The sequence below is a fragment of the Erythranthe guttata genome, chromosome 13, assembly GCF_056151865.1.
Source record: "Erythranthe guttata isolate IM_541 chromosome 13, IM_541, whole genome shotgun sequence".
NCBI classification, from domain to species: domain Eukaryota; kingdom Viridiplantae; phylum Streptophyta; class Magnoliopsida; order Lamiales; family Phrymaceae; genus Erythranthe; species Erythranthe guttata.
In genome coordinates this window covers 17,237,431-17,263,550 of record NC_142545.1, presented here as the reverse complement: position 1 = coordinate 17,263,550, position 26,120 = coordinate 17,237,431, and the positions used below count along the sequence as shown (strand labels likewise).

General features: G+C 37.1%; 6 protein-coding genes across 7 annotated transcripts; 4 read left to right on the top strand and 2 right to left on the bottom strand.

Moving 5' to 3' along the window:
- Positions 1-93: 93 nt before the first annotated feature.
- Positions 94-3,170, top strand: LOC105968984 (metal tolerance protein 9). Its single transcript, XM_012993699.2, has 6 exons — positions 94-621; positions 1,516-1,631; positions 1,733-1,978; positions 2,161-2,241; positions 2,324-2,560; positions 2,649-3,170. Exons 1-6 carry the CDS (start codon positions 438-440, stop codon positions 2,991-2,993), a joined length of 1,209 nt encoding a protein of 402 aa, XP_012849153.2. The 5' UTR covers positions 94-437; the 3' UTR covers positions 2,994-3,170.
- Positions 3,171-7,530: 4,360 nt separating this feature from the next.
- Positions 7,531-12,866, bottom strand: CYCB3;1 (cyclin b3;1). Of its 2 annotated transcripts, none has more exons than XM_012993754.2 (23): positions 12,498-12,866; positions 12,265-12,322; positions 12,097-12,172; positions 11,875-11,932; positions 11,718-11,766; positions 11,535-11,628; positions 11,410-11,445; positions 11,292-11,330; positions 11,043-11,097; positions 10,792-10,849; positions 10,616-10,706; positions 10,450-10,485; positions 10,297-10,354; positions 10,156-10,204; positions 9,959-10,061; positions 9,769-9,826; positions 9,144-9,542; positions 8,957-9,046; positions 8,689-8,850; positions 8,507-8,566; positions 8,280-8,381; positions 7,956-8,134; positions 7,531-7,864 (listed from the first exon to the last, which is right to left on the bottom strand). In XM_012993754.2, the coding sequence occupies exons 1-23, from the start codon at positions 12,510-12,512 to the stop codon at positions 7,729-7,731; spliced, it is 2,061 nt and encodes a 686-aa protein (XP_012849208.2). In that variant the 5' UTR covers positions 12,513-12,866; the 3' UTR covers positions 7,531-7,728. The 2 variants fall into 2 exon arrangements, with proteins under 2 accessions (XP_012849208.2, XP_012849207.2); XM_012993753.2 differs by having other exon boundaries at positions 12,097-12,175; positions 12,498-12,835.
- Positions 12,867-14,418: 1,552 nt separating this feature from the next.
- On the top strand, positions 14,419-16,495 carry LOC105969190 (zinc transporter 1). Its single transcript, XM_012993938.2, has 3 exons — positions 14,419-15,390; positions 15,511-15,660; positions 15,955-16,495. Exons 1-3 carry the CDS (start codon positions 14,764-14,766, stop codon positions 16,258-16,260), a joined length of 1,083 nt encoding a protein of 360 aa, XP_012849392.1. The 5' UTR covers positions 14,419-14,763; the 3' UTR covers positions 16,261-16,495.
- Positions 16,496-17,706: 1,211 nt separating this feature from the next.
- Positions 17,707-20,319, bottom strand: EMB2217 (Pentatricopeptide repeat (PPR) superfamily protein). The gene has a single exon (XM_012993719.2). The coding sequence runs from the start codon at positions 20,317-20,319 to the stop codon at positions 17,899-17,901; it is 2,421 nt and encodes an 806-aa protein (XP_012849173.2). The 3' UTR covers positions 17,707-17,898.
- A 1,013-nt stretch (positions 20,320-21,332) lies between these two features.
- On the top strand, positions 21,333-23,049 carry LOC105968490 (Carbohydrate-binding X8 domain superfamily protein). Its single transcript, XM_012993125.2, has 3 exons — positions 21,333-21,615; positions 21,731-22,690; positions 22,793-23,049. Exons 1-3 carry the CDS (start codon positions 21,543-21,545, stop codon positions 22,822-22,824), a joined length of 1,065 nt encoding a protein of 354 aa, XP_012848579.1. The 5' UTR covers positions 21,333-21,542; the 3' UTR covers positions 22,825-23,049.
- Positions 23,050-23,609: 560 nt separating this feature from the next.
- On the top strand, positions 23,610-26,039 carry LOC105968702 (Aldolase-type TIM barrel family protein). Its single transcript, XM_012993349.2, has 4 exons — positions 23,610-24,775; positions 24,956-25,135; positions 25,362-25,619; positions 25,768-26,039. Exons 1-4 carry the CDS (start codon positions 23,768-23,770, stop codon positions 25,870-25,872), a joined length of 1,551 nt encoding a protein of 516 aa, XP_012848803.2. The 5' UTR covers positions 23,610-23,767; the 3' UTR covers positions 25,873-26,039.
- The last annotated feature ends 81 nt before the right edge of the window (positions 26,040-26,120 follow it).

Below are 26,120 nucleotides of genomic sequence, written 5' to 3'. Positions count from 1 at the left end.
AAACTCAGAAGTAGATTTTTTTTTTTTTTTTTGATAAGTAAAAGTAGATGGTTTCACCTAACTAAAGTTGCAAGTATAATGTAAACATACACTAAGGTCACCTTTGTTTAAAATAAAATAAAATATCTTAACTCACTACAAAAACTTTCTTAATTAAGATTAAAAATAATAATTATTTAGAAATGGTGTAACTAATGATCCAATGAGCCAGCCAATAGTGTTTCGCCACGTGTTCTTTTTTACTTCGGTACGGTGCCTACGCCGTAGCACTACTGTCCAACTCCCCATGCTTATATCAAGGAAGAAAAAAGTAACCTTTCGGGGGCAGTTTTAAAACTCTCGAACCGCAAAAAATATAAATTCCACTCACAGAAAAAAAATTGCATCTGCATTACCATCTCCTTTTCAAATTCCTTAAAATCTCAGATCAATCCGGTATGGAGAGCGGCGGCGGCGGCGGCGGCGGCGACGCCGTAGGGGAAAGTCGCAGGGAATTGCTGAGCGCAGCGGAGATCGAAAATCCGACGTGGAGGCTCAACATAAACGAGTTTCGATTGCCGGAGCGCGACTCCGATCACCGTAATCAGTCCTTCAGTATCCGACGGCTCCTTCGAAATAAAAGTATGTGCGTTTTTTTTGTTCAATTTGTGCGTGTGTGTATGGATATATGTGTGTGTGTGTGTACTGTACGTGATTTTGGTGAATGGATATGATTTTAGGAGGAATTAATTTGGGGTTGGTATGGATTCTGTTCGCATCTTGTAAATAGAAAAAAAGCATATAATCCGTACGATTGATGTATAAATTAATCATCTCTTTTGTTTCTGGGACTGGGAATATAGAATAGAAAAATTCCTAGATTTAGTTCTCCTTTCCTTTTTTCTTATTTGTATTTTGTATTAAAAAAAATTAAAATAAAAAAATTAATTTTTTTCTCTTCATGTATTCCATATGCTAATTAGTAATTACATATGCTTAAATTAATTTCCTGACTAAACTCTATTAGTGCATGCTGTCAGGCAGATTTTCTGTGGACTGAGTTTCAGTAATATTGTTAGAAAAAAATCTAATTGAGCAAACAAATAAAAAAAATTGAAAGAACCAATTAAAATTTAATGAGAACTCTGTAATTTCCGTCATTCGAGTGTGTCGGAATCTTGGCGAAAACTGTATCTTATTTGCCACTTGTGATTTTAAGTCATCAAGAGAGTTTACTAACTTCAGTTGAATGAGCCAGAGGCATGGACTAATCCAATTGCGCTGATTAAAATACGAATAATATCGGCAACGTTGTTGCCTTTCAGTCGGGGATGTTTGACGTTCTCTAGGCTTCTTTTTAATTTTAACTTGATGTATAAATTATAACGCATTTGTAAAATATTGCACAAAATGTCCGGTTCTGTATATAGTTTCGTCTCGTGTTTTTTTTATCTTGCCACCACAAGTAAGTGTATTTCACTTCTTCTTTAACATTTAGTCTTATTGCTGCATTTTTTTAATTTTTTTGTTTGTCAGGAAAACAACATAAAAAAGTTGCTGAATATTACAAAAAGCAAGAGCTACTCCTCGAAGGATTCAACGACATGGAGACTATCCATGAAGCTGGTTCTTTACCAGATACTCCAACAGAGGTTTATTTTGCAGATTGACCTTCTTCGAAAATATTATTCTTTTTGATTTTTCTGATTTTTATTTTTTGGTTTATTCTCAACACTGCTCAAATATGTGTCAGGATGAACTGAAAAGTCTTGCCAAGAGCGAAAGGATGGCTGTCCATGTGTCGAATATAGCTAATTTGATCCTTTTCGTAGCAAAAGTTTATGCCTCTATTGAGAGCAGGTCTTTGGCTGTCATTGCATCGACAATGGATTCTTTCTTAGATCTGTTATCGGGGCTGATCTTGTGGTTTACTTCCCATCAAATGAGACATCCGAACCAGTATCACTACCCAATCGGAAAGAAACGAATGCAACCAGTCGTAAGTTTATTCATCTCCTGCAATTAACCAGACTTGTCGAGGCCTTCCTCTATTGAATCTTTGTATATTCTGTCGATTCAGTTTCAAACTATACTTTATGAGCTCCGATCCCCCTCATCTAATAGGAGTTTCATTCACAAGATAAGTTGTCGTTACTTTAACCAAATATATTTTGTTCACAGGGGATTATAGTTTTCGCGTCTGTAATGGCAACTCTTGGATTGCAAATTATACTGGAGTCTGTTCGGCAACTCATTGCAAAGGTATATTCACTTTCGTACTCTTGTGTTTACCCAAAACCCGAACAAAACAAACACTTACAGCTTAGTTTACGACACTTTACAGACTGGCTCTGGCCCTGATATGGACCATGACAAGGAGATGTGGATGATTGGAATCATGGTCTCCGTTACTGTAGTAAAGTTTTTCCTTATGCTTTACTGCCGAAGATTTAAGAATGAAATCGTTAGAGCATACGCTCAAGACCATTTTTTCGATGTCATAACCAACTCGATCGGATTAGTCACTGCCGTGTTAGCCGTCCGATTCTACTGGTGGATCGATCCTGCTGGAGCCATAATTGTAAGTAGACTCCACTCACTCGCTCTTTCTTCTGCCTACGTCATGAATAAAAAAACAGAGTTGTAATGTAATTTTTCGTACGTTACAGATAGCGATATATACAATCAACACGTGGGCTAAAACCGTGATTGAAAATGTGTGGTCGTTGATCGGAAGAACAGCCCCACCGGACTTTCTTGCGAAATTGACGTATCTAATATGGAACCACCATAGAGAGATCCAGCATATAGATACGGTGAGAGCGTATACTTTTGGCTCTCATTATTTTGTGGAGGTCGACATAGTTTTGCCCGAAGATATGATGTTGAGCCAAGCGCACAATATCGGTGAAACGTTGCAAGAGAAGCTGGAGCAGCTCCCTGAAGTTGAGAGAGCTTTCGTTCATATAGACTTTGAGTTTACTCATAGACCAGAACACAAGAGCAAAGTATGATCTAGGCATGATGAAATAAAAATAGGGGTACTACTGTAATTTCTAGATTTCATCTCTAATTATCGAAAAGGCCCCTCTAAATCTGCCAGTTTTTAGTTTTGAGACCCCGTACTCGGGCTTTGAACGTTTGACATCTTTTGCATAAGTTAAAGCTTTACGATTTGCGATTTGATTTAACGGTTCATTTCGAGGTTTAAGCTTGTTGATTCAAATATTTACGATTTTGTTTCGTCAGAATTACATCGATTTTAATATGATATAATCGATTTAAAACTAAGAGAGTGTTTGGCTAAGCTTATAAGATGATAAAATGAGCTTATAATATGTTTTAGAGCTTATAAACTCTTCCAAAGTGTTTGGTAATTTTTTATAAAAAAATCTTAAGTTTTTTTACATAAGTACCTCTACCCCACCTTTTTATTTAAGATCTTATAATGAGTAAAAATAGGAAATAAGTTTATTATCCAAACACTCTAAAAAATAATCTTAAAAATAAGATGTAACAGCTTATCAGCTCTTAAAACATTTTAATATTTTATCAGACGCAAGAGCTTATCAGCTGTTTAAAATAAGCTTAGTCAAACACCTTCTAAAACGGATTGTCAAAATAGGTGATGGTGTCGCCTCGTATTTTAAAGTTGCTAATTTTTTTCTTTTTAATTTTTATGATCGATGATTTACTTTATTGTAAATGTTACTTGGCAATTAAAAAATATTTATAGTTGTAGTAATTTTATTAGGATTTGTGTACATTATTTCGTATATTTCACAAATATTCACTTTAAATTTAGAATACGATTAATTAATTAAATATTTTAAAAACTAAACATTAACCTCTATGCTCAACTTTAAAACTTAAAAATCTTAAATTATATTTAATATATATTTTTTTTAGTAACTAGTAATGAACGGCCACCGTAGAATGAGGGTAACGCGTAAAGTAAAACCGGAAAATTCGTAACCACAACGAAGGGCAGCATGGTAAATTCAGAGGCAGCTGGCCAAAACTAGGGTTTGTTGCGGGGATTCAATTGCTTATATATAGCCGCTCTTCTTCCTCCCTCAATCAACTCACAACAGCAGAAAACAGCATTTTCTCCCTCATCTTCGATTTGGGATCTACCTTCTCCATATTCATTATTCCCAGTCTTTGATTCTCTCTCTCTCTCAATCTCTTTCTCTCTCTCTCTCTTTTTTTTTTTTACTGCAATTTATTTTTATATTACGAGAATGAAAAGTTTGAAGAGAAAAGGCAACGCATTAGAGTCACTGATGCACTACAGTATTAATGGTGTGTTTAGTGCTTACCGTTGCCGAGATTGATTTTATGTTGGATCTGAGAATTTGGCATCGGCTTCTTTTACTCGCTGCTGCTTTCAGATCTGATCTTACATTTTCTCCTTTGATAAATTTATGATTTTTCTTTTCAATTCATTTTTATTGCAGCTGTGTTGATTTCAATCCTTGGTTTAAAATGAGAAACTGGATCAATCAACGGAAATCGATCTACTGATAATTAAAGTTGGTTTTAAAATTTATATTTTTAATGTGCAAAAATTACTTTTTTTAACGTGTAACAAGTGTTTTATATTGGAAAATGTATTTGCTGTCACCAATTTAGAATTATCAAAGTTTATTCAAGCTTTTTAATTAATTGTACTCCATTTTTTTACCAATAAATTTGCAACCATAACCAAAATGTTTTTTTGGAGAGGCAATGGAGACAGCCACCGAAGTTCGATGCTGTTGGAACTGCAAAAAGATGATTAAAAAAATGTTATTTTTTGATTAACAAATAAAATAATTAACTTTGGGAGAATTAGTAGCATTTTAATTAAAATTTGTTCGTCTGGCATAGGGATGGCAATTTGACCCGCCCCGACGGATCCCCGCCCCGCCCCGCCCCGCCCCGCCCCGAAATTTTCGGGTATTACCCGCCCCGAAAAAAAATGGGGCGGGCATGGGGATTGAATTTTTTTTTGACCGGATACGGGTACGGGGATGGGTTTGCCTATACCCGCCCCGTAGACCCGCTCCGTACCCGTCCCCGTACCCGCCCCGCATTATTTATATATATAATATATATTTTTTAATTATTATATTAAATATAAATAATTAAATAGTAATAATATATTAAATATTAGTTAAAAAAGGGGATTTTTAAGTTTCCATTATATAATTAAATATTAGTATTATAATTAAATATTGATTTATTTGTTGAAATAAACCTTTAAATTATAAGTAAATTGCATATTTATTTAATTAAAAAAAAAAAAAAAATAGACGGGGATTTTTACCCGCCCCGATACCCGCGGGGATTTTATGGGGCGGGTATGGGGATTCTTTTAATACCCGTGGGGATTTTTGACGGGAATGGGGATGGGGATTTCCATAGCGGGGCGGGGATGGGGATTGCAAAACCCGCCCCATACCCGCCCCATTGCCATCCCTAGTCTGGCAGCAATGTGCGATAAATCCGGGACTAGTGTCATGCAAGAACAAGAGTGTCTTAGTTGATTAGACTTTAAAAAAATTGTTTAAGAAAATAGTTAATTCTAATTCGTGCAAAATTATAATAAACATTTTTTTTTTTATGAAATTACCCCCAATAATTTCGATATAGGTTTTGTTGATTGGCCAATTTTTTGGATACGTTTGGTTTTGCTGGAAAGAATAAGAAACATGTTCAGTTGTTTTTGAAGAATATAAAATTAAGTTGTTTGGTTACAATCAATATGAAACATAGTTAATTGGTTTACAAATATGTGGATACAAATGAACAATTCAAGAACAGAAGAAAAATTGGGTAGTGAAAAAAACATGTTGAAAATAGTGAAAAAAAGACTGAATAAGTGGGAAAATTTAGTGAAAAAAGGGCTAAAACTAGAAAATCTATATATAGAGATTATTGGGGGTAATTTTGTCAAAAAAAAAAAAGCCAACGGGTCTTTATATTGGCCAGTCATAGGGTTTGACTAATGGATTCAAGAAAAAAGTTAACGGTAGGGGGGGTGTTTGATGTTTCTCATACATCAGGGGTAAACGATACATTTCTCATAGTACAGGGGTGCAAAATGAATTTTACCCAAAAATAAATTGTTACTAAAATATGTTAATTTTCTCTCAATTGTTTAAGATAGTGGTGTTAGATGGAACGGAAGTTCTGATTTCCGTCCGAAAAATTCTGATTTTGAAACAACTTTTTTCATTCCGATTTTTTCCAATGTTTTTGGATTGGAATTGGAATTATATAAAAAAAAATTAGAATTTATGTTTTGTTATCCGATTTAATTTCTGAAATTAATTCCGATTTTCTTCCCAAAAATACACCTATAAATAATATATATATTATAATACTTACTTTTTTTTTTTGTTTTCTGAAATAATTTGATTTAAGTTTTGTTTTAGAATTTTGACATATTGAATTGTTCTTAAGAGTTTTATTAGAAATTATGATGTGGTTTATTTTTATTTATTTTATTGAACTGAAATTTAGTAGTTAATAATTTTATTTTTATCTACCTCCATGAATTATTTTTGGAAAACTATGAAATTTCACAAATTTTTGCAAATTTATAACTTATTTAATTTCCAATTTTTTTCCCAAATTCCAAAATTTTCGGGCCTTTTGAAATTTGAATGAATTTTTAGATTCTAACAATTTTGGAATTGGAATTGGAGCTGATTTTGTACTTCCGATTTTTTTTGGAAAGTTTCCGAAAAGGCTAATTACGATCCAATCCATCCAACTTTAAGGCAAGATTAAAAAAATAATAATTAATGCATTATTAGAATTCTAGAATAACAAATAATATAAAACAAGAAAAATTCTCCTAAAAACATTAGTTAATTTAAAACACAGGGAACGAAGTATCTACATTTGCAAAGGAAAATATGCAGAGAGTCTTGATATATACAGTTAAACCTCTATAAATTAATACTGTTGGGACCATCAAAATTTCATTAATTTAGCGAAATATTAACTTATCAATAAATTAATAATTATTAATTTATACATTAATTAATAAATTATTAATTTATGAAATTACTTTTATTATTATTTTCAATAAATACATTTTTTTATTTTTTTACGTGTATATTATTCAGTGTACCATTAGTTCAATGCATTATAGAGCCCGTTTCACGAACGGAAGCTCTTAAAACCGCAATGATATAGAACAATTTTATGTTGAGTTATGACAAAACTATACCGAAAGTTCTAATCATGTTAAGAAAAGTGAGGGACGAGATTGATGGTAATTTGAACTTCAACAAGAAACAAGCAACAATTAATTATACTGTATTAAGCTTTCATAGATCTATAAAATATGTACTATACCATCTAATTTAAGAATTATTTTTATTCATTATTAATTTATATATTATATGGGGCTTCTTAAATTTTTCGAATGTGTATTATCTTATAAATTTAGCGAATTATTAATTTAGCACGTTGTCCCCGAGTCGGGACCGGGAAAATTTATTATTTAAGCGAGGTTATTAATTTATGGGGTATTAATTTATCGAGGTTCTACTGTATTGAGCAGTTGCTTTTCATTCGAAAAGCAAAACTCGTGTTCACGCTTTTAACCATAAGTTGAGATTGTACTAACCAAGCATCAAATTAGTTAACGAGCAACACACACCACTTGAATACATACTTTGACAAACAAAACAAACAAGAGAGTGTCTACTTACATTTTCTAACCTTCACAGTTTTAATAATATACCGACATCACATAGGAAGCCTGTCCAAAGGCTTTATATTCGCAACCCTGCAGTAATCGAGCTTTGCGTATTTCTCGTGACTCACTTTTAACATTGTTGTTTTGGCAGCTCTGTGGAACTTCAGAACCATCTTCGCACAACTCCTGTACAAATCAAAATTATCGTCACTAAATCTGTGGAGCATAAGTTCACGTATAAAACGGGCGCACACACACACACATATGTATACAAAACCTGATATGAGATTCTTCGTATCGTGCATGTTTTGATAGTAGTGGGGTCCACGGTGGTTCCATTTGCAACGTGCATCGCGCAACATAGATAGCAGAAGCACATAGCATTGAGGGTTTGTAGCTCAAAGCTTCGTATTCAACCAAGCACAGCTCAATGAGGTAGAAAGCAAGATGTTCAAACTGGAAAACCGTGCAAAACAAAAGAGAGCAAGTTAAAAAACATGCAGGGAACTTATGTTGTTACATCTCCGGTTTCCACTCTCTATATCTAATAAGTTAAGAAGATATATCAAAATTTATCTTAATTTTTTGTTAGATAAGATACCTTCATGTGGTTTGATTGAGCAGCCTTGAGAAACCTGAGCATGAAAACGTAAGGAGTTGGCTCGTTAAGACGGAACTTCAACTTTTTCAACATTGTCTTCTCCTGAAATAGAAAAATATCCACATCGTATACGATGTGTGTTGACATTGACATATTCTTTATATTTCTACAAATATTTAATAATACAAAGAACATTTGAAATGACCGAACATAAAGACGGCACGTACCATTTGAAGCATCTGATCCCTAGTGTATGACTCTGCCGATATGCTTACTAAGTCAGTGACCTGTTTTTAATGCCAATAAATCAAATGAGAAAATATTTAGTCATGCGGAGCTCGTTATTCACAGGAAACAATGTAATTAATTACACCTGCTAACTAATTATCCTATACATGAAAATGTTTACCCGAGGATGCCAAAAGTCTTCATATTTAGATGCCAATAACAGAGCAGTAAGGCCAACTAACTGCATTTCATTCTTCTTAATGCTCTCAAGGGAAAGGTATCGATCTAAGAGTGTAGCAGTGAGGAAAAGAGTTTCTTGCATCAAGTCAAACTTTAGATGAACCTGTAACCGAAATCGGTTGTAAGAAAACGAGGAACTTTAAAAGCCTTAAAAATTAATAATAAGCAAGTAAAAAGAGAAGGCAAAGATAGGCTAAGTGTGAAGTGACCTCAACAAGCCAATTGATCAATATACCACGCATTTGTGGTGTGATCTCTTTCTGGTTCCCCATGTAGTTCTTCAATAAAGGACTCTGTCCCTGCAATAGAATATTCGAGGGGGGGAAATTACCGAAGAGAAAAAAAAAGTAATATTCTAACAAGGCAAGATGATGAAACGGAAGGAATATGACGAACCTCCATAACCCAATAATATTGATATATATCATCAACATAGTCACAAACTTCAAGATGATTGCGATCATCGTCAATATTGGGCAAAATTTCCTCCGATTTAACTTTACTACCCTCCTTTAGCAACTTTGATCTGGACATGATTGAACAAGTAAACGAATTTCTTCGATCAGATCTTCTCCTTGCAATAACTGTACCACCAGAAATGTTTTCTTCTTCTGGAGCAGATTCCTCATTCGATACAACCGAAGGAATATTCTTTGACACAGAAGCCTTATTATCCTGCTGTTTTCTTTTGGATAAATCAGCAGGCCTGGGCTTCAATTTCTTCATTGTGAACAAGTGGTTCGATTTTGAATTTCTCTGAGTGTTGGGAGCTGTAATCGTAGTTCTTACAGTGGGCTGGAAATCAAAATAGAATTAGTCGATAAGCACAGAGTTCTAAAAACCTGCTCAATAGCATCTAAATTAACTACTTCCTTTCAATTGTACAGTAGGTTTTAGCATTCTAATATAATATAAATAAAACTTGTGTACAGTTAAATGTGAAAGAATTAATTACAAGACAGAAGAAAACAGAATGCAGGTGGGGAAGGGCGAAAACCAAATCATAAAATGCTTCACTTACTTTGATAGATTTTCTTGATAATAATCCACCATCTACCTTAGTTTGAGCTCTTGACCCCCTGTGACCATATTAATAAGCAAATGAAACAGTGTTAAATAAGGATTACAAATCTAACGAATGAAGTATTTTACTATTTTGAAGAAGCAAAATGACTAAATAAAAGTAGTATAACATTTTATATATAACATACATTGCTATAAATCCATCACTAACTCTGTTGCCCCATGGACGGGTGCTCAAATTGCTTGATTTTGGTACAATACTTCTCCTCGCAGTGACAACTGGCGGCTTCACTGAGAGTGAAAATTTATTAGCATTGATTATAATTTGTAAACATATCTGATACGTATGTACAAGCTGAAATTATTTCTTAATAGAAGAGCTAACCAGGGAAGCCATGTTTTCGCTTAAAGCTATCCGACTTCTCAGAATGTTCCTGTAATAACATGCAAATAGAAAGATGTCAAACTCACAATATATTAACGAAAAGTTTCAAGATTATAAAATTAGATGTGATATAATCAAAACCTGTGCCGTTGCACTTGCTTCTACCCCACCGGCCTGCCTTAGTACCGGTAAAGATTTCCTTCAAGTCACCATAAACAATATAAAACATCAAACGGCAACGGGAATCATTTACACTTAACAAAGTAACTAGAAAAGTAAGATGCATATCCTAACCTTGTCAGATGAAGAGGATTTCTAATGGATGATTTCCTGGAATAAAAGATAAGGAACAAGGTTTCTTCGATTTAAAAATATAAGAGGATAAAATAACTGAACATCAACAAATTAGTGAAGCAATTTGAAATTTCTTGTTTAATAATATAGAAACTATGGGGCATACCTTCCAGTTGCAAATGCAATTGAAGAGCTGCGCCCTTGTAATTTGGTCCTTGGCTCATTAGTGCTGGACTGAATAGTTTTCTTGATAGTTGCTGTCAAGAAAAGAGAATGACAATTTCAACGAAAGCTTTATATCAATATTTACTATTGTAATGACAAGGAAAGCCAAAAACCTACCCTTCTTTAATGTTTGATTGTTGTCTCTAGCTTGAATCGGGAGTGGCCTCGAACTTTCCTGTTTCATAGGCAATCTCAGACATTGGTTTTTGTAAGAAAAAATAAAGACAACGGAACTAGAGTATGGCGTAGACTGTGTTGTCATTTCCAACCAATTCGTTTCATAAAGTTGCGAAAAGCTCAGTGTAATTAAACTGAAAGTCTTGAAGCTAACACAAAGTTATTCATATTATGAGCATTCATTTGCATACCCTTGAAAATTTGTCTGATGAACCCGCTTCAGTGTCAGCCAAATCTTCACCATCTCTGTGAAAACGAGACCATCAACAGATAAATGAGAACTCAAAAGGTACACCAGAAACTAGAGAAAATTACAGGAAACTGTTTGGCTAAAATCCAATAAAAGTTTAAAAGCAGAAAAGAACCAAGCCTATCACTATAAAAGACAGGCTCTCGGTCATGTAAGTGTCTTAAGTACCACTGTTTCCATCAAAGCTTACCTTTCTGGATTAATGTATGTCACCTCACTTTTTCCATTCCTGCAGTAAGGTGGTGTATCAGAATTTCGAACAATAAAATCTTAAATAGCAATTTCTTTTTAAATACGTCAACATATACCTTTGTGGATACAGCGTCTTTTTGCTTTTGTCCTTCCTGCAGTAAGGTGATGCATCAGAAGAATAGAAACAGCAAAAATGATACAAACAATTATTTCGAGTGCTGAAAAATTATATATTACTAACACAGGCTTGGCGCTTTTTCCTGGTTCGGTTTTTGAAATGCTCAGCTTCACATTGCCAATATCAGCCAAAACTTTTCTCGCACGGTTTAGATTACCTGCAATTGGCTCCAAGTGTTTAGAATAAGATTGTCAAATATTATACGCAGATAGTTTCCCGGTAAGTTAATGGATCATTTGCACTTACCAGATATATCTGGCTTGCATTTGTTCTTCTCCAAATTCTTGATACCATTCTGTTACATGGAAACAAGTAAAAGGGTGAAGTCAAACTAAACTAGTCCTCACTAGAAAAGTAGCAAGTCGATATTCTACAATTTGAGCAAAACTAAAGATATGCTAACCTTCGAATCATTGCCACTGAGCAGATAACTACTACTGTTACGTGCAATAGCTTTTCCTCTGTAATTTATCAAAACAAATACAGACAATTATAAAGCTCCCTCAAACAAGAAGGAAAAGAAAATTAGCAGCTCTTCCATGAACGACTCAACATTTAAAAGGTATCCGAGAAATAACGAGAATGGGACTAACCACCAGTAAAAAGTAAACTGATCAACACTTACTTGGCACCATTTTCGAGAGTATCACGGTCTTTTACTTTGTCAACTTCCACATAAATGTTCAAATTCTTCACCCGGCCTACTTTGAAACGAGGTACTTCAAATTAAAAATTGAGCCACTAAAACAACAAGTGAGGAAAAGAGCAGTTCAATTATGATTACATAAATTACCATTGTTACTCATTTTCTGGTCTTGGTTAACTCGATCTCGGAGCAGATTCAGCCTCCCCTTAATTGTCAAAAAAAAATTAAAAAAAAAAAAAAAAAAAAAAAAATCAACAAACCCAGAAACCAGGTGAGGGTTCTCTGTGAAATACGATACTCAATAAACTACAAAAAAAATGATGAAAAAGAAAGAAGCCAAATGTAGCCCAAAACAGAATTAGGGTTTTCAACGATTGTACCTTAACAGCCACCATATCTTTGCTGGTTCAAATTCCCCAAATTAGTAATGCGAACGAACTAAATCCTACGTCGTTTCAAGGGTTTTCAGTATGTAGTATGTACATCCATATGTTTTCCTTCGCAATCGAAAAAAAAAAAAGGATCGAAAGCAAAAATTCAGTACAGAAGTGTGTTAACAAGATAAGATTCAAGAAGCATATTCAAATAATTAAGAAGAAAATCTAAAGGGGGTTTCGGGCGACGGTGGGTTCTAAACGGAGAATTTTGAAAGAGAAGAAAATTGAATACTTGAATTTCAATTTGTACCGCCGATTCACCATGGTTTGAATGTTGAATTGTTTATTACAATAATACCCTCTGCTTTCCTTAATTAACTCTCAACGGTCGGTACCCTTTATTTCATAACTAAAAACGCTGTTGTACTAGCACGCTTTTTATTATTGTTTTTTTTTTTAACGTGTAAATTGTAAATATATTACAAATTTACCATAATAATCGTTTAAAATATTGTATATATAATATGAAAGAAAATAATTGATTATTTATACACCATCTTTGGTTTATTCAAACCTACACCCGATAACTTCACCGAATATAAATATCATATACACCTCGATGAAACTCGTCGGGTGATCAATAACCATTGATCTGTAAATAATCACATACAATAATGTGTATGTGATTCGGTGTAGCATCTCAATAACCGAGGATATTAGTGTACTATTGGGCCGGGTCCAATGGGATTGTTTCACTAATGTGTATAAATTGGGTTTTGATTGGTAGACTATTTCATGGATCTGAAACCCATCGAATTATTCTGGTTTCAGAAATAATTTATTTTTAGAGAAAATCAATATATATTATATGATGCAATTGTTATTCAACGAAAAGTCTTTTATAATTTAGGAATAAATTCATTTTTTATGATTTTTGTGGTCATCAAAATAAGAGGGTGCCCGTCTTGATTTATTTATAAGATCTTACAAATGTCTTTTTTTTAATGTATAAAAAATTAGATTATTTTGAAAAAAAATCTAATATATGCTTTTTTTAATTAACTTAAAACAAAAAGTATATATTGAGTATTAACAAGTAAAAAACAAGGCCCGCGTGAGTACAACTCAATTGGTTCTGGGGTTTGAAAGTTGGTGGAAGATTTCAAAATCGAGTACTGACAGCTGCAGTGTGATAATTTCATCTCCAAAAAGTGCTGGTCCGCTACTCTAACGGTCGTTGAGTCAAAAAGATAAGGGGGCAAAAAGAAACATTTTCATCGCATTAAATTAGGGAGAAGAAAGCAAAACCACAATTAATTAATTAAATAATTAATTAAATTAATAAAGAGAAAAGAAATGGCAAAAGCATGAACAGACTAAAAGTTGGTTTTTAGACAAAAAGGAAAGAAAAAAGAGAGAAACAAATGAAGAGACAGAGTTACGACACTATTAGGCCAAGTATGGGAAACACAGTGTAGTTCGATGAAACCTAAGTTTGCAACGACTTACGTAATGCATTTGCATGACAACATTTTGTCACCACTAAAGTTAATACTTAGGTAGGTAGTTAGGTACGTACAATCACAAATCACATGTTACTCAACTTTTGATTTCATGTCACAATTGCATTTTTCACATTTAACCAATTAAATAATTAAATGGTTAACTACGACCACCCTTTGATGTAACGTATAATTACGAGAAAAAAAAAAAACCATCTTGTTTGTTTAATTACAACCACCCATGAACTATATATTGTCTTACACGTCCACCTTTAAGTTGTCAAAAAATTTACCTAGGGGTGTTCATTAAACGAAAATTCGTACATGCCGATTACCGAACCGTTTATTCGGTGTTGTATTCAGTTATATATATATATATATATATATATATATATATAGAGAGAGAGAGAGAGAGAGAGAGAGGAGAAAGAGAGAGAGAGAGAAATGAAAAATGCATGCATGTAGCTGTTGAGTAATACTTGGGAACAGTATAAACACACTTTTAAATTCTGACTCCACTACTGTTGACCACACATATATATACACACATACATATATACTATAGTTAATAAGCACCGAAAAGATTATATTCTTTTTCAGCAAAGCATAAGCAGAGCAAACCCCTTCCATCCTTTTTTTTCTTCTCTACTACAAAAAGAAGACAACTTAGCTTACTACCTTCCCACCTCACTCTCTCACAAAAAAAAGAAACCCCCTTTTTTTTAGCAATCTGCCCCTTCAGTTTTTTTCTTTTTTTTGTCTCCACCATGATAATCAAGCTGATAATCCTATCATCCGCAATCCTAGTTCTAATCCCACCCACAGTCTCCGGCGAATCATCATCATCATGCACCTGCCCAGAAGAAAACGAAGATCAAACGCAGAACTATAGCGAGGCCCTCAAGTTCAAACTAGCAGCCATCGCGTCCGTCCTCACCGCCGGCGGCATTGGAGTCAGCATCCCGCTTCTTGGCCGGAGATTCCAGTTTCTCCGGCCGGAGAACGACGCCTTCTTCATGATCAAGGCTTTTGCTGCCGGGGTTATATTAGCGACCGGGTTTGTCCATATCCTCCCCGACGCGTACCGGACACTGACATCTCCCTGCCTCAGCAAAAGCCCGTGGAGGGAATTTCCCTTCACGGGCTTTTTTGCCATGGTGGCCGCGATCGGGACGCTGGCCGTGGACACCGTCGCGACCGCCTTCTACAAGAACATGCACTTCAGCAAGTCGAAGCCGTTGAACTACGCGGTGGACGAAGAAGACCAACAACCACCTCACGATGGTCATGTGCACGTGCATACGCATGCCACACATGGCCATGCTCACGGAGCTGTCGTCCCGTCGCATGAAATCAACCTTTCAGACCTCGTCCGACAGCGCATAATATCACAAGTACGTATATATACACACACATACATATATATTATAAATAACCTCGTTCAAAACTTCTGTAAACCTACAAGGGTTTCATTCTTGACTGTCCTAACAAGAACTTTTTTTTTTTCGTGTTAGGTTTTGGAGCTGGGAATTGTGGTGCACTCGGTAATAATCGGAATATCTTTAGGAGCTTCTCAAAGCGTAGATACAGTAAAACCATTGATGGCTGCTCTGTCTTTCCATCAGTTCTTTGAAGGGATGGGACTCGGTGGCTGCATCTCCCAGGTATATATATACATACATACATACATATAGATACACATATACTACAGATATACAGTAAAATAGTTTTCGAATCAAGAACTTTAAAATATGCACACATAATGTCTTCATAAGAATGTTATTATCATGTCTTCATAACTATTCTCAGTGCTAGAAAGAATGTTATTCCCGAACCCATCTCAATATACATCTGTAGCTTCGAAATCTAGATAAAGTTTGAAATCTTTACAAGAATATTGATTAGATTTTATTTTATTTTATTTTAACTCTTATTATGTAATATGGTTGCGTGATTAGGCGAAATTCAAGTCTCTGACAACGACAGTTATGATGATATTTTTCTCGCTCACGACTCCGATCGGGATCGGAGTTGGCATCGGGATCTCTAGTGTTTACAAAGAGAATAGCCCTATAGCACTGATAGTTGAAGGGATACTGAATTCGGCTTCGTCCGGGATATTGATTTACATGTCACTCGTGGATTTACTAGCGGCAGATTTCACGAACCCTAGGATGCAGAGCAACGTTAGACTTCAGTTGGGTGCACATGTTTCACTACTTCTAGGTGCTGGCTGTATGTCTCTCATGGCCAAATGGGCATGATTAATTAGTTTACTTAATTAATTAATTAATTAATTAATCCCTACTTCTATTTCTAAGTACTCCTTTCTCTATTTGTAGCTTCATTCATTCAAGAATGTGGGATCTAATTTACTAGTGTTGATTTTTGTTGTATTATGTTCTCTTTCGGTGGGAAAAAAAGACTTGAAAATGTGCGTCGATTATATAATCCTCAACTGGGTACGGAATTGTATTGGAAACGAAATATATTCTCGAACTTTAAGATGCTCTCTGTAAAATAGAGTATATAGATAGTCAATGGTGTGGAAACAAATAATTCTAAATGGAGGGAAGATAATCAAGAGGCCCTACAGAGATCATATGCTCTTTCTATACACACACACACACACACACACACACACACACACTGCATAGCAGAACAATTACGAAGGCTGAATTAGTGGTATTCGTGAAATAGAGATAAACGTAATATCGTTCAAGCAGATTATCAAGTCACGGTGTGATTATGAAAAACACCGAAACGAACAAAATTTTATATCTTCTCACAGAGAAATAATAAGGATTGTTCGTATTGTCCCAACCTCTATCAGTCGTCGGTTAATGGTATTATCGACTATCTTCAATTGTATAAATTCTAAAGCAATGCATTATTGAATTCAAATATTAATGATTTCGTTATAAAATATTAATATTAATATTAATAGTTAATTTATTAAGTATTAAGAAAAAATTCAAAAGTCGGTTGGTCTGGTATTTTCAGCAACCGACTTAAATGGGTCGGTTGGTGGTTGATTATCATCCATGTTTGGGTCGATTGTCGGGTAAAACCAACCCATTAACAGAAGCAAAAAAATGTAGTCTGGTCATATTATTAATACAAAAGTTTCAAGAAAGAAAGACTTCACTTTCTTTACTAGTAAGAATTTGTTTCAGGTATTAAATCAAACAGTTCAAGATATGTACTGGACTATGAAGAGTAATCTATTATTATTGCAAGCTCTATTCACCTTCTCTGAATATTTGGCATGAAAACGTAACCGCGTAACCAAATTAATGGTTCCCGTCGGGATACTATAGTGTGTGTAACTGAAACTACTTTATCACAAGCGACGTGAAACTGAAAAGATTCCTAGTAGTTTCATTAGGACACTGTAGTGTAGACATCTTACCTAACTAAAGTTAGTTCTGCATATGTTTCCTAAAACAGCGGGAATTTCAGTTTTCCAAATTCAACGAGTACCGTAAGCGGAAAAAAAAGAGGATATGCTCATATGAAATTTTACTCGATATCCTACTCGCCCCATACTAATTTTATTTTGCAAATACAAAGTTTTTGTATTACACAAACTTATCCCTCCAAAAAGAAAGGAGAAAAAAAAAGGCAGTGTTGCTGTAGACAACTATGTTCGACATGCAAAACAGATCGGTGTTATATATGTGGATTGAAATCTCAAACAAAGAAGCTAGTGACTACAAAACAATTTGGACATCTATTATAATACAACAGTGTTCAATGCCGAAGAGTGTTTAACCAGCTGGTAATACACGAGATTAAAAAAAAAACTCAAAAAATACTTGTGCAAAAGCATATATAAAAGAGATCAAGATTTGGATAAATGAATTCATTAAACCACAATTACCTCACGATCTTTTTCATAGCTACATTCCCCTTCCAGGAAGCAGAGGTTTAGGAGGTGACAAAGATCTAATTTCAGGCGCCGAACTAGGAAAAAGCGTATTCAGCTTATGCATCAGAATATCCGATCTCGAAGGAATCTCGTTCAGAAGGAACTGCTGCACAATCGGTTTCTTAAACCACTCCAGCACAGAATCCCCCGGGGCCCGCAAAACCACCTTACTGACCTCAAACGGAGACTCCATCGAGCTCAGCGTTTGAGCTATCACAATCCTCAAGGTGGGACCAGTGACCAATTTGATCCTCCTCGGTACAACACCGTAATACAGCATCCGTTTTCTGAATCTATGCAGCGTGTGCACAACCGCTATGAGAGCAGCTCCGACAGACAAGTTCCTCACGTCGAGTGACCATGCTATGTGCTGGTCGAACACAATCGCCTTAGGGAATAGCTTGTTCTCGTACGCAACTTTCCAGACGCACCGAGCGCGGTTTATCTGTCCCATTAGGACAAGGTAGTTAAGGAGGACGTTGACAAAGTACTTAGCAGCACCTTCCTCCAATTCGTAGTCAATGCCTTGGAAGAACTCCCTCACGAAAGTCAAAACAGGCTGCTTCCTCTGTTCGGGCCCGGTGAAAAGCCCGCACAAGAAAGCGTGAGCTTTGTGGTTTGTCGCACTCAAGATCGACATCAAATGCCTCTCGTTCACTTCGTCCTGGCATCTCACTAGATGGGCTAGAATCGAAGTGTAGAGTATGAGGTCAACTCTTGCGGCAGCGTTCACGTATGTTTCAAGAAGTGGTTTGGCTGACTCGTACAGGCCGTTCTTCATGGACGACTCGAACAGCTGTCGGATGATGAAGTTGTTTGTCCGAATTCCAGACGAGCCCATGAACCTCAGCCACCTCAAGGCGAGATCGATCGAGCCATCTTTTATGTAAACCATGAGCACATCACTAGCGTTCACTTCAACCGAATAACCCATTGATTTCATCTCAAGCAAGATTTTTGCAGCCACATCCACGAGCTTCTTTTTCGCGAGTAGAGTCAGAAGAGAGGTGTAAGTGCTCAGGCCAGGTCTCAGGCCAGCATTCGCCATGGAGTTGTACAGTTTCATAGCATTGTCCACCTGTCCAGAAGCAGCTTGCATTTCCAATAGAGACGAGTAAGTTGACGGAGTTGGTAAAAATCCAGCCTTTTCCATATCCGAAAAAATCGACATTGCAATATCTAGCTTCCCAGATTTAGCATGAGCCTCGACTATTATAGTGTACAGGCCATAATTAGGTCTAAAACCAGCTTTTTTCATGTCATCCCATAGCCTGAGAGCTGTATCAAGCTTTCCAGCTTTAACAAACGATTCGATTAGAGAAGCAAACATGGCGCCAGACGGCCTCAAACCGAAACCTTGCATTTCCATGTATACTTTCATGGCCGTATCTAATCTCCCAGCCTTCCCCATCGTATCAACAAGAGAGACAAAGATCCCGGAACTCGGCCGATAATTCTTTTCCTTCATCTCCTGAAAGAGCTTAAAAGCAACATCCAGTCGACCGGATTTAGCAAGACTAGGTATCATCATATCGTAAGTCGACGCGTCTAACGAGCACCCGTCTTTCACCATGTTCTCGTAAATCTCAAACGCTTTATAAGGCAGCCCTTTAGTCAGAAACAGAGTTATAAGCGAATTGTACGTTTTCGTATCGAGCTTGCAATCTAACTCCTGGATTTTCTTGAAACAACAGAAAGTCACCTCCAATTTTTCGGCCTTGGCCAAATACTGAAGCACCCTGTTATACGCGCCGAATGAGGATATTCCATTTACGCTCGAATCAGAAACCATTTCCTCGAAAACTGTCTGAATTCCATCGAATTCTCGACTTAGATTCAATTTATCAAACAACATCACATAACAATCATCATTGGGTAGGTACCAAGGCTGCCTCTTGGCCCACCGAAACAAACTCAACAAAGCATCGCTATCTTCGATTATCTTCAACGCCTGCACAATGTGAGTCATGTTCGGCGTGAACTGCAGTTTATCCAATTGAGTCTCCATATCCGGGCCCCACTTCCACCTCTTCACAACCTCGACTATTTTAGCCACAGCTGAAATGTTCAGAATCGGCTTTCGCAACCCGCCCACCATTACATGGTCGTCGATTCCCGGCTCGACCGATCTTATTCCCTTGCCGGAGTAAATCACGGAGCCGGATTCGTCCAAGTAGTCTATTTCTTCGGTCCATTCGCGAGGGTTTCCCTTACCGTGCTCGCCGGAGCAATATCCTCTAATGAAACTACGATCACCCGACGCGGAAAATACGGAGGTTTTACCGAAAGCACCCGACGAGAACAGAGATTTCAACTCGACTACGCTGCTTTGACAGAATATTATTTTTGAATTTCTGAGATTTTTCGAGAGTAAAAGGGTGCGGATTATCATTTCCCAAACGTTGATTTAATAAATGAAGATGTATTAATTAGCATAACAAAGGATTTAGAGAAGACGATTTTCGTACCGTGTGAATAAAGATTACAATTTTTTTTTTCCAGTTTTTGGTGAGCTTTGCTTAAACCCTGAACCCTATTTCTGAAATTGATTTTAAGAAATTTGCTCCATTGTTTCTGTATCACGACGAACAACTGACCACATGGGTCGGCAATATATGGGCCAAGCTTCCACTTTGGGGCTTATATTTATTGTTAGCCCAGTTATGTGGCCTTATATTAGGGAAATAAAATTAAGGTCCCTCGCGTAAGATCAAATTACGAAAAAACCATTCTTGGTTGAGTAATTACGATCACCCATCAACTATGAATCTTCTTACACGCCCACCCTTATGGTGTCATATTCAACATAATTTTCTAGATTCCGTGTAATGTTATCTAGTTTGTTGTGCAAAAATGCAGTTTCTGATGCACCACAATCTGATATTTATAAGCGAAGAGACACATCTTATGATCTTGTTTCAAAATGTAGAGCCCGAATGGGGTCAAACGGGTACAAACTGAAGAATACTTCTCATAATCTAGAAGATTCCACTAAATTTGATACGAAAATTCATAGTCGAGGATGGCCGTTGTAATCATCCAAACACGAGAGGTATTTTCGTAATTTGACCCTACCCCGGGAGGTGGTCGTAATTCATCCATATTTATAACTATCTCTATAAATATCATATATGCAAAATAATAAAGTAAAATCACCCCCCTCCAACTATTTTCATTGATTTTTTTAAATAAATATTTATATACCTCCAAACATAAAAGAAGTTTGAGTAGAAAGGAAGCAAAAGAAAAGGGCCGAGAAAACTGGAAACTTAGTGGGAATATAGCAATGCGAAGGTAAGCATATATGCCCAGAAAGGTAAAAAAAAAACAATATACTTGATCTCTATACACTTCATTCCTCCCTCTCTCTCTCTAAAATATGCACTCACTCACCTACTTTTCCACACTCTTTTTCATTTCTTCTGATACACATTTTCTGTTTGTGACACTGCAAAGTGAACTTCTGCTGCTAAAAGAATCATCTTTTTCCCCATCCCTTCTTTCGTTTTCGGTTTTCCGTCGGTCATTTTCTATAAATATGTAGCCAATGATTTGATTCGGCTGAATGTATCTCAACTTCAAGAAATTGTATAGCTTTTCTTGATTCCTTCTTCCATGGATAGAAATTATGGAGTTCTTTTGATCAGTTTCTATGTTTGTTTTGCAGCCATTTTCCTACTCCAATGTGGTAATTAAGCTTTCTTCACTTGTCTTTCTAATTCCCTTTGATTTAGCAAACAATATATTATTAGAGTGTATACTAACTCTAATTCTTGATTTTGTATGTATTTATATATGATCAGATGCTGCTACAAGAACAACAGCATTTCACAAATACAGAAGTTCAAGCACTAGAAAAACCACTCCAAGAAAATTTCGCTCATTCAAGAAAATCGAAACGGATATCCAATTAGACTCGTCGAACACCGACGTGTTCGTAAGTCCACCATATGAGTCCCTCCCACCTTTTCCTTTGCCCGAAAATACCCCTCAATTTTGCGTGGATCCACCACCACTCACCCCACAGCCACCTTCCACTGTCGTCCCAAGCCCAATCGACGGCGGCTACATGCCATCGCCGCCACCTTCCACCGCCGTCCCCAGCCCAACCGACGGCGGCTACACGCCATCGCCGCCACCTTCCACCACCATCCCAAGCCCAACCGATGGCGGCTACACACCATCGCCGCCACCTTCCATCGCCCTCCCCAGCCCAACCGACGGCGGCTACACACAATCACCGCCACCTGCCACCGCAGCACCCGCACTGCCGGGCCCACCCGAAACAATGCCGTTTCCGAATCCACCTACACCAACCATAGTTCCAATTCCACCAACACCAACCGAACCAGCGTTAAGCCCACCGCCTTACTACTACGAGCCTAGCCCACCAAGCTCGGTGCCCAACCCACCTTTCAACCTACCGTCCCCTTCTTCCGGTGTAACTCCGAGCCCGAGATTTCTGCCGCCGATTGTGTTCCCGCCGCCGACGGTGCCGCCGCCGCCTCACCGAACCCCCGCGACCGCAATGTGGTGCGTCGCGAAGGCGTCGGTGCCGGACCCGATCATCCTAGAAGCGATGAACTATGCCTGCGGATCCGGAGCAGATTGCGACCAAATTCAACCGAGTGGTTCGTGCTTTTCGCCGAACACCTTGTTTGCACACGCATCGTATGCGTTCAACAGCTATTGGCAGCGAACCAAAGTCGCCGGAGGTACCTGCGATTTCGGAGGAACGGCAATCCTCGTCACCGTCGATCCAAGTAAGCTGATTTCACATCCACCGGAATATAAAACGGTGGTTACAATTACTGTTGATCAGCGTTAATTTTTTTTTAAATTTTTTTTTGCATCTTTGTTTACAGGTTACGATGGGTGCCATTTTATCTACTTTTGATTCTTGAAGAAGAAGAAGAAGCTAAAAAGAGTTTTACAAATACATTATAATTTATACATACATGCTTCCACGTATAGTAGCAGCAGCTTTATGATTAGTGTTCTTCATTTTGGCCACGATTTTGTAATATATACATACAGACTGTGGGAGGATACTTACACATTGGTTTTCATTATTCGATTAAGAATTATTTAACTACTAAACTCGTTCAAAAAATTTACTCCCTAATCCTTGTTAAGTTCTAAATTACTATCAAGAAAAGGAACTTAATCTTGATTCCACTATGCACCTTGAAATGAAATTTTGCAATTTGCATCCTCGAAATAAATTAACCGCATTTTGCACCCACTGAGAAATAATAAATCATATAATTTTTAAAGCTAATGAATATAATTTAATATTTTTAGTGTATTCTTTGTATGATGCGAAATGTTGAATTAATTTTTTTATATTCTTAGATCATTTCACTACAACTACAAAAATAAAAAAACAAAATATATTTTTTCAACATATTTAAAAATTATAATTTTTATCACAACAATATATTTTACACAAAAACTTTCAGCTATTTTATTATCTATTTATTTTAAAATTATATTTTCTTTTACTAATTTCTACTAAATATTTTCACCGAAATAAAAGATCAATCAATTGAGTAAATTAGTAGATAATTAAACCAAAATAATATCATTAATCCCACTACAAAAATCATTTATTTAATGGCTGATTCACTTTTTTACTTTATAATATTTATTTATAGAATATCCGAAAAGCACTTATGTAGTACAGCAGCTGGGGGCCCCCACCCCCACAAAATCTGTTTGGATTCTTCCCTCCAAACGCTACTGTGTAGTGTGTAGTGTCTCCGCCAACCCAATAAATAGGCGCAGCGCCTCTCAACATCTCAAAAACCCTAATAATTAACACTGTTCAGCCGACGGCGATGGACGGAGCTCCGATGATAGAAGACGGTTTCCCGGCTGTGAAGCTATTCAACCAGGGCTACTCCTACACGTACGATGACGTCATCTTCCTTCCCCACTACATCGACTTTGCCACCGACGCCGTCTCCCTGTCAACCAAGCTCACCCGCAACGTGGAGCTATCCACTCCCTGCGTCGCCTCTCCGATGGACACCGTGACGGAATCCTCCATGGCGGCGGCCATGGCCGCCCTCGGCGGAATCGGCATAATCCACTCCAACATTCCCGCCTCCGACCAGGCAACCCTAATTCGCCAAGCGAAATACCACAAGATACCGTTCACCCATGAAATCATCTTCAAATCCCCCCTCGATTCGATTTTATCGGCCGACGAGTTCTCTTCCTCGCCCTGCATTTTCGTGACCGAATCAGGGCGTGAAAATTCGAATCTTGTGGGCAGAGTGCACAAATCTGATTGGGAGAAATTAACTAACAAAGAAACGAGGATCAGCCAATACATGAAAACCTCACGGCTTTCGTATCCAGCGAGTTGCAGCTTCGAGGAGATTGCTGGTTATTTAGCCAAAGAAAGACTCGATTTTGTGCCCTTGGTGAGGTACAACGGTGAAAGTGGAGACGATGTTGCGAATTTGGTGACGAGCGATGACGTGGAGAGGATTAAGGGGTTCCCCAAGTTGGGGTTGCCTTCATTGGATTCTAACGGGGATTTACTGGTGGGGGCTTCGATAGGGACCCGTGAATCGGATAAGGAGAGGCTGGAGCATTTGGTCAAGGCTGGAGTGAATGTGGTGGTTCTTGACAGCTCACAAGGAAATTCGATTTATCAGATTGAAATGATTAAGTATGTGAAGAACAAGTATCCGAATTTGGACTTGATTGGTGGGAATGTAGTGACACAATACCAGGCGCAAAACTTGATTCACGCCGGAGTCGATGGCCTGAGAGTTGGGATGGGATCAGGTTCCATTTGTACCACCCAAGAAGTGTGTGCGGTCGGGCGTGGACAGGTACAAAAAATAATTTCCTTGTAAAAATATAGCTGGCTGTGTTACAGATCGTTGTATAAACTGATTAGCAACTCCTTTAGTTGTTTTTTGTTGCTGTATAATCTGATTTCATGTGTTAGATATATAGCATTATAAAGTTAGTTTATGACTGAAGTGGAGTTTTAAAAACTTTTTTTTCAGGCAACAGCTGTCTATAAGGTTGCGTCAATTGCTGCACAGAGTGGTGTGCCTGTGATTGCTGATGGTGGAATATCGAACTCAGGCCACATTGTCAAAGCTCTGACCCTAGGAGCATCAACTGTAATGATGGGAAGCTTTTTAGCTGGAAGTAACGAAGCTCCTGGCACTTACGAATACCAGGTACAGCCGCATACTTTTGTGCTTTTTCATTTTCTGCCTTCCATCAATATTCGAATTTGCATCTTGTTCATCTCGCAAACTTCTGAGTATATGGTTCTCGATAGTTGCATTGATAGAGTTTGTCTATGTGGGATGGTATTTCGTTATGAAGTTCAGAGGTATCCAGTTACATTTGTTTGTTTGTTAAGACTTGTTTGCACCTGGTTTTTGCAATTTGCACCAACAGAATGGTCAGCGAGTCAAAAAATATAGAGGAATGGGATCTCTAGAAGCAATGACGAAAGGGAGCGATGCACGATATTTGGGCGATAAAGAGAAGTTGAAAATTTCACAAGGAGTGTCGGGTGCAGTTAAAGATAAAGGCTCTATATTAAAACTCATACCCTACACCATGCAAGCTGTGAAGCAAGGGCTACAGGATCTTGGAGCTTCCTCCGTGCAATCCGCTCATGACCTTTTGAAATCAGGCGTGCTCAGACTAGAGGTACGTATGTTATTAGTAATAGTTGAATCTCTTGGTTTCTGACTTAAGTATTTTGTCGACAAATCCAGAGCTTTGTTTGTGATCTAATTTTTATCGAAGACGAAGCTTATTTATAAAACTGAGATTATGTTTTATTCAACTCGTCCAGGTTAGAACTGGTGCAGCACAGGCTGAAGGCGGAGTTCACGGATTGTTCAATTATGAAAAGAAGTCGTTTGAAGGCGGACTGGTCACTACTTACGGAAAGAAGTAATCATCTAAAACATTTCATCTCTCTACTTTTGCATCAAAGGCTTGTCTTGTACCAGTGTTTGTTTTCCCCTTTGGATGAGATTTACCTTGCTCTGTGTATCGAGAACTGAATCAACATTCTGCAACTTTTATAATAATTATCCTAATGCACAAGTCTTTCGTTTCCCATTTGCTTCTCGTCGTTTTTTTCTTTCTTTCTTTCTTTTTGTGATTTAAACCGTAGTTAAGCTGCAAGTGAGAAGAGGTTCA

What these genes read in the sequence shown, in the direction of transcription:
- LOC105968984 (XM_012993699.2), top strand. Translation starts at nt 438, where the DNA reads ATGGAGAGCGGCGGCGGCGGCGGCGGCGGCGACGCCGTAGGGGAAAGT. An exon ending in ACGGCTCCTTCGAAATAAAA is followed by an intron (nt 622 to 1,515) that starts GTATGTGCGTTT and finishes TTTGTTTGTCAG; the next exon opens with GAAAACAACATAAAAAAGTT. An exon ending in AGAAACGAATGCAACCAGTC is followed by an intron (nt 1,979 to 2,160) that starts GTAAGTTTATTC and finishes TTTTGTTCACAG; the next exon opens with GGGATTATAGTTTTCGCGTC.
- LOC105968490 (XM_012993125.2), top strand. Translation starts at nt 21,543, where the DNA reads ATGGATAGAAATTATGGAGTTCTTTTGATCAGTTTCTATGTTTGTTTT. An exon ending in CATTTTCCTACTCCAATGTG is followed by an intron (nt 21,616 to 21,730) that starts GTAATTAAGCTT and finishes ATATATGATCAG; the next exon opens with ATGCTGCTACAAGAACAACA. An exon ending in CCTCGTCACCGTCGATCCAA is followed by an intron (nt 22,691 to 22,792) that starts GTAAGCTGATTT and finishes CTTTGTTTACAG; the next exon opens with GTTACGATGGGTGCCATTTT.
- LOC105968702 (XM_012993349.2), top strand. Translation starts at nt 23,768, where the DNA reads ATGGACGGAGCTCCGATGATAGAAGACGGTTTCCCGGCTGTGAAGCTA. An exon ending in GTGCGGTCGGGCGTGGACAG is followed by an intron (nt 24,776 to 24,955) that starts GTACAAAAAATA and finishes CTTTTTTTTCAG; the next exon opens with GCAACAGCTGTCTATAAGGT. An exon ending in CAGGCGTGCTCAGACTAGAG is followed by an intron (nt 25,620 to 25,767) that starts GTACGTATGTTA and finishes CAACTCGTCCAG; the next exon opens with GTTAGAACTGGTGCAGCACA.
- LOC105969190 (XM_012993938.2), top strand. Translation starts at nt 14,764, where the DNA reads ATGATAATCAAGCTGATAATCCTATCATCCGCAATCCTAGTTCTAATC. An exon ending in GACAGCGCATAATATCACAA is followed by an intron (nt 15,391 to 15,510) that starts GTACGTATATAT and finishes TTTTCGTGTTAG; the next exon opens with GTTTTGGAGCTGGGAATTGT. An exon ending in TCGGTGGCTGCATCTCCCAG is followed by an intron (nt 15,661 to 15,954) that starts GTATATATATAC and finishes TTGCGTGATTAG; the next exon opens with GCGAAATTCAAGTCTCTGAC.
- EMB2217 (XM_012993719.2), bottom strand. Translation starts at nt 20,319, where the DNA reads ATGATAATCCGCACCCTTTTACTCTCGAAAAATCTCAGAAATTCAAAA.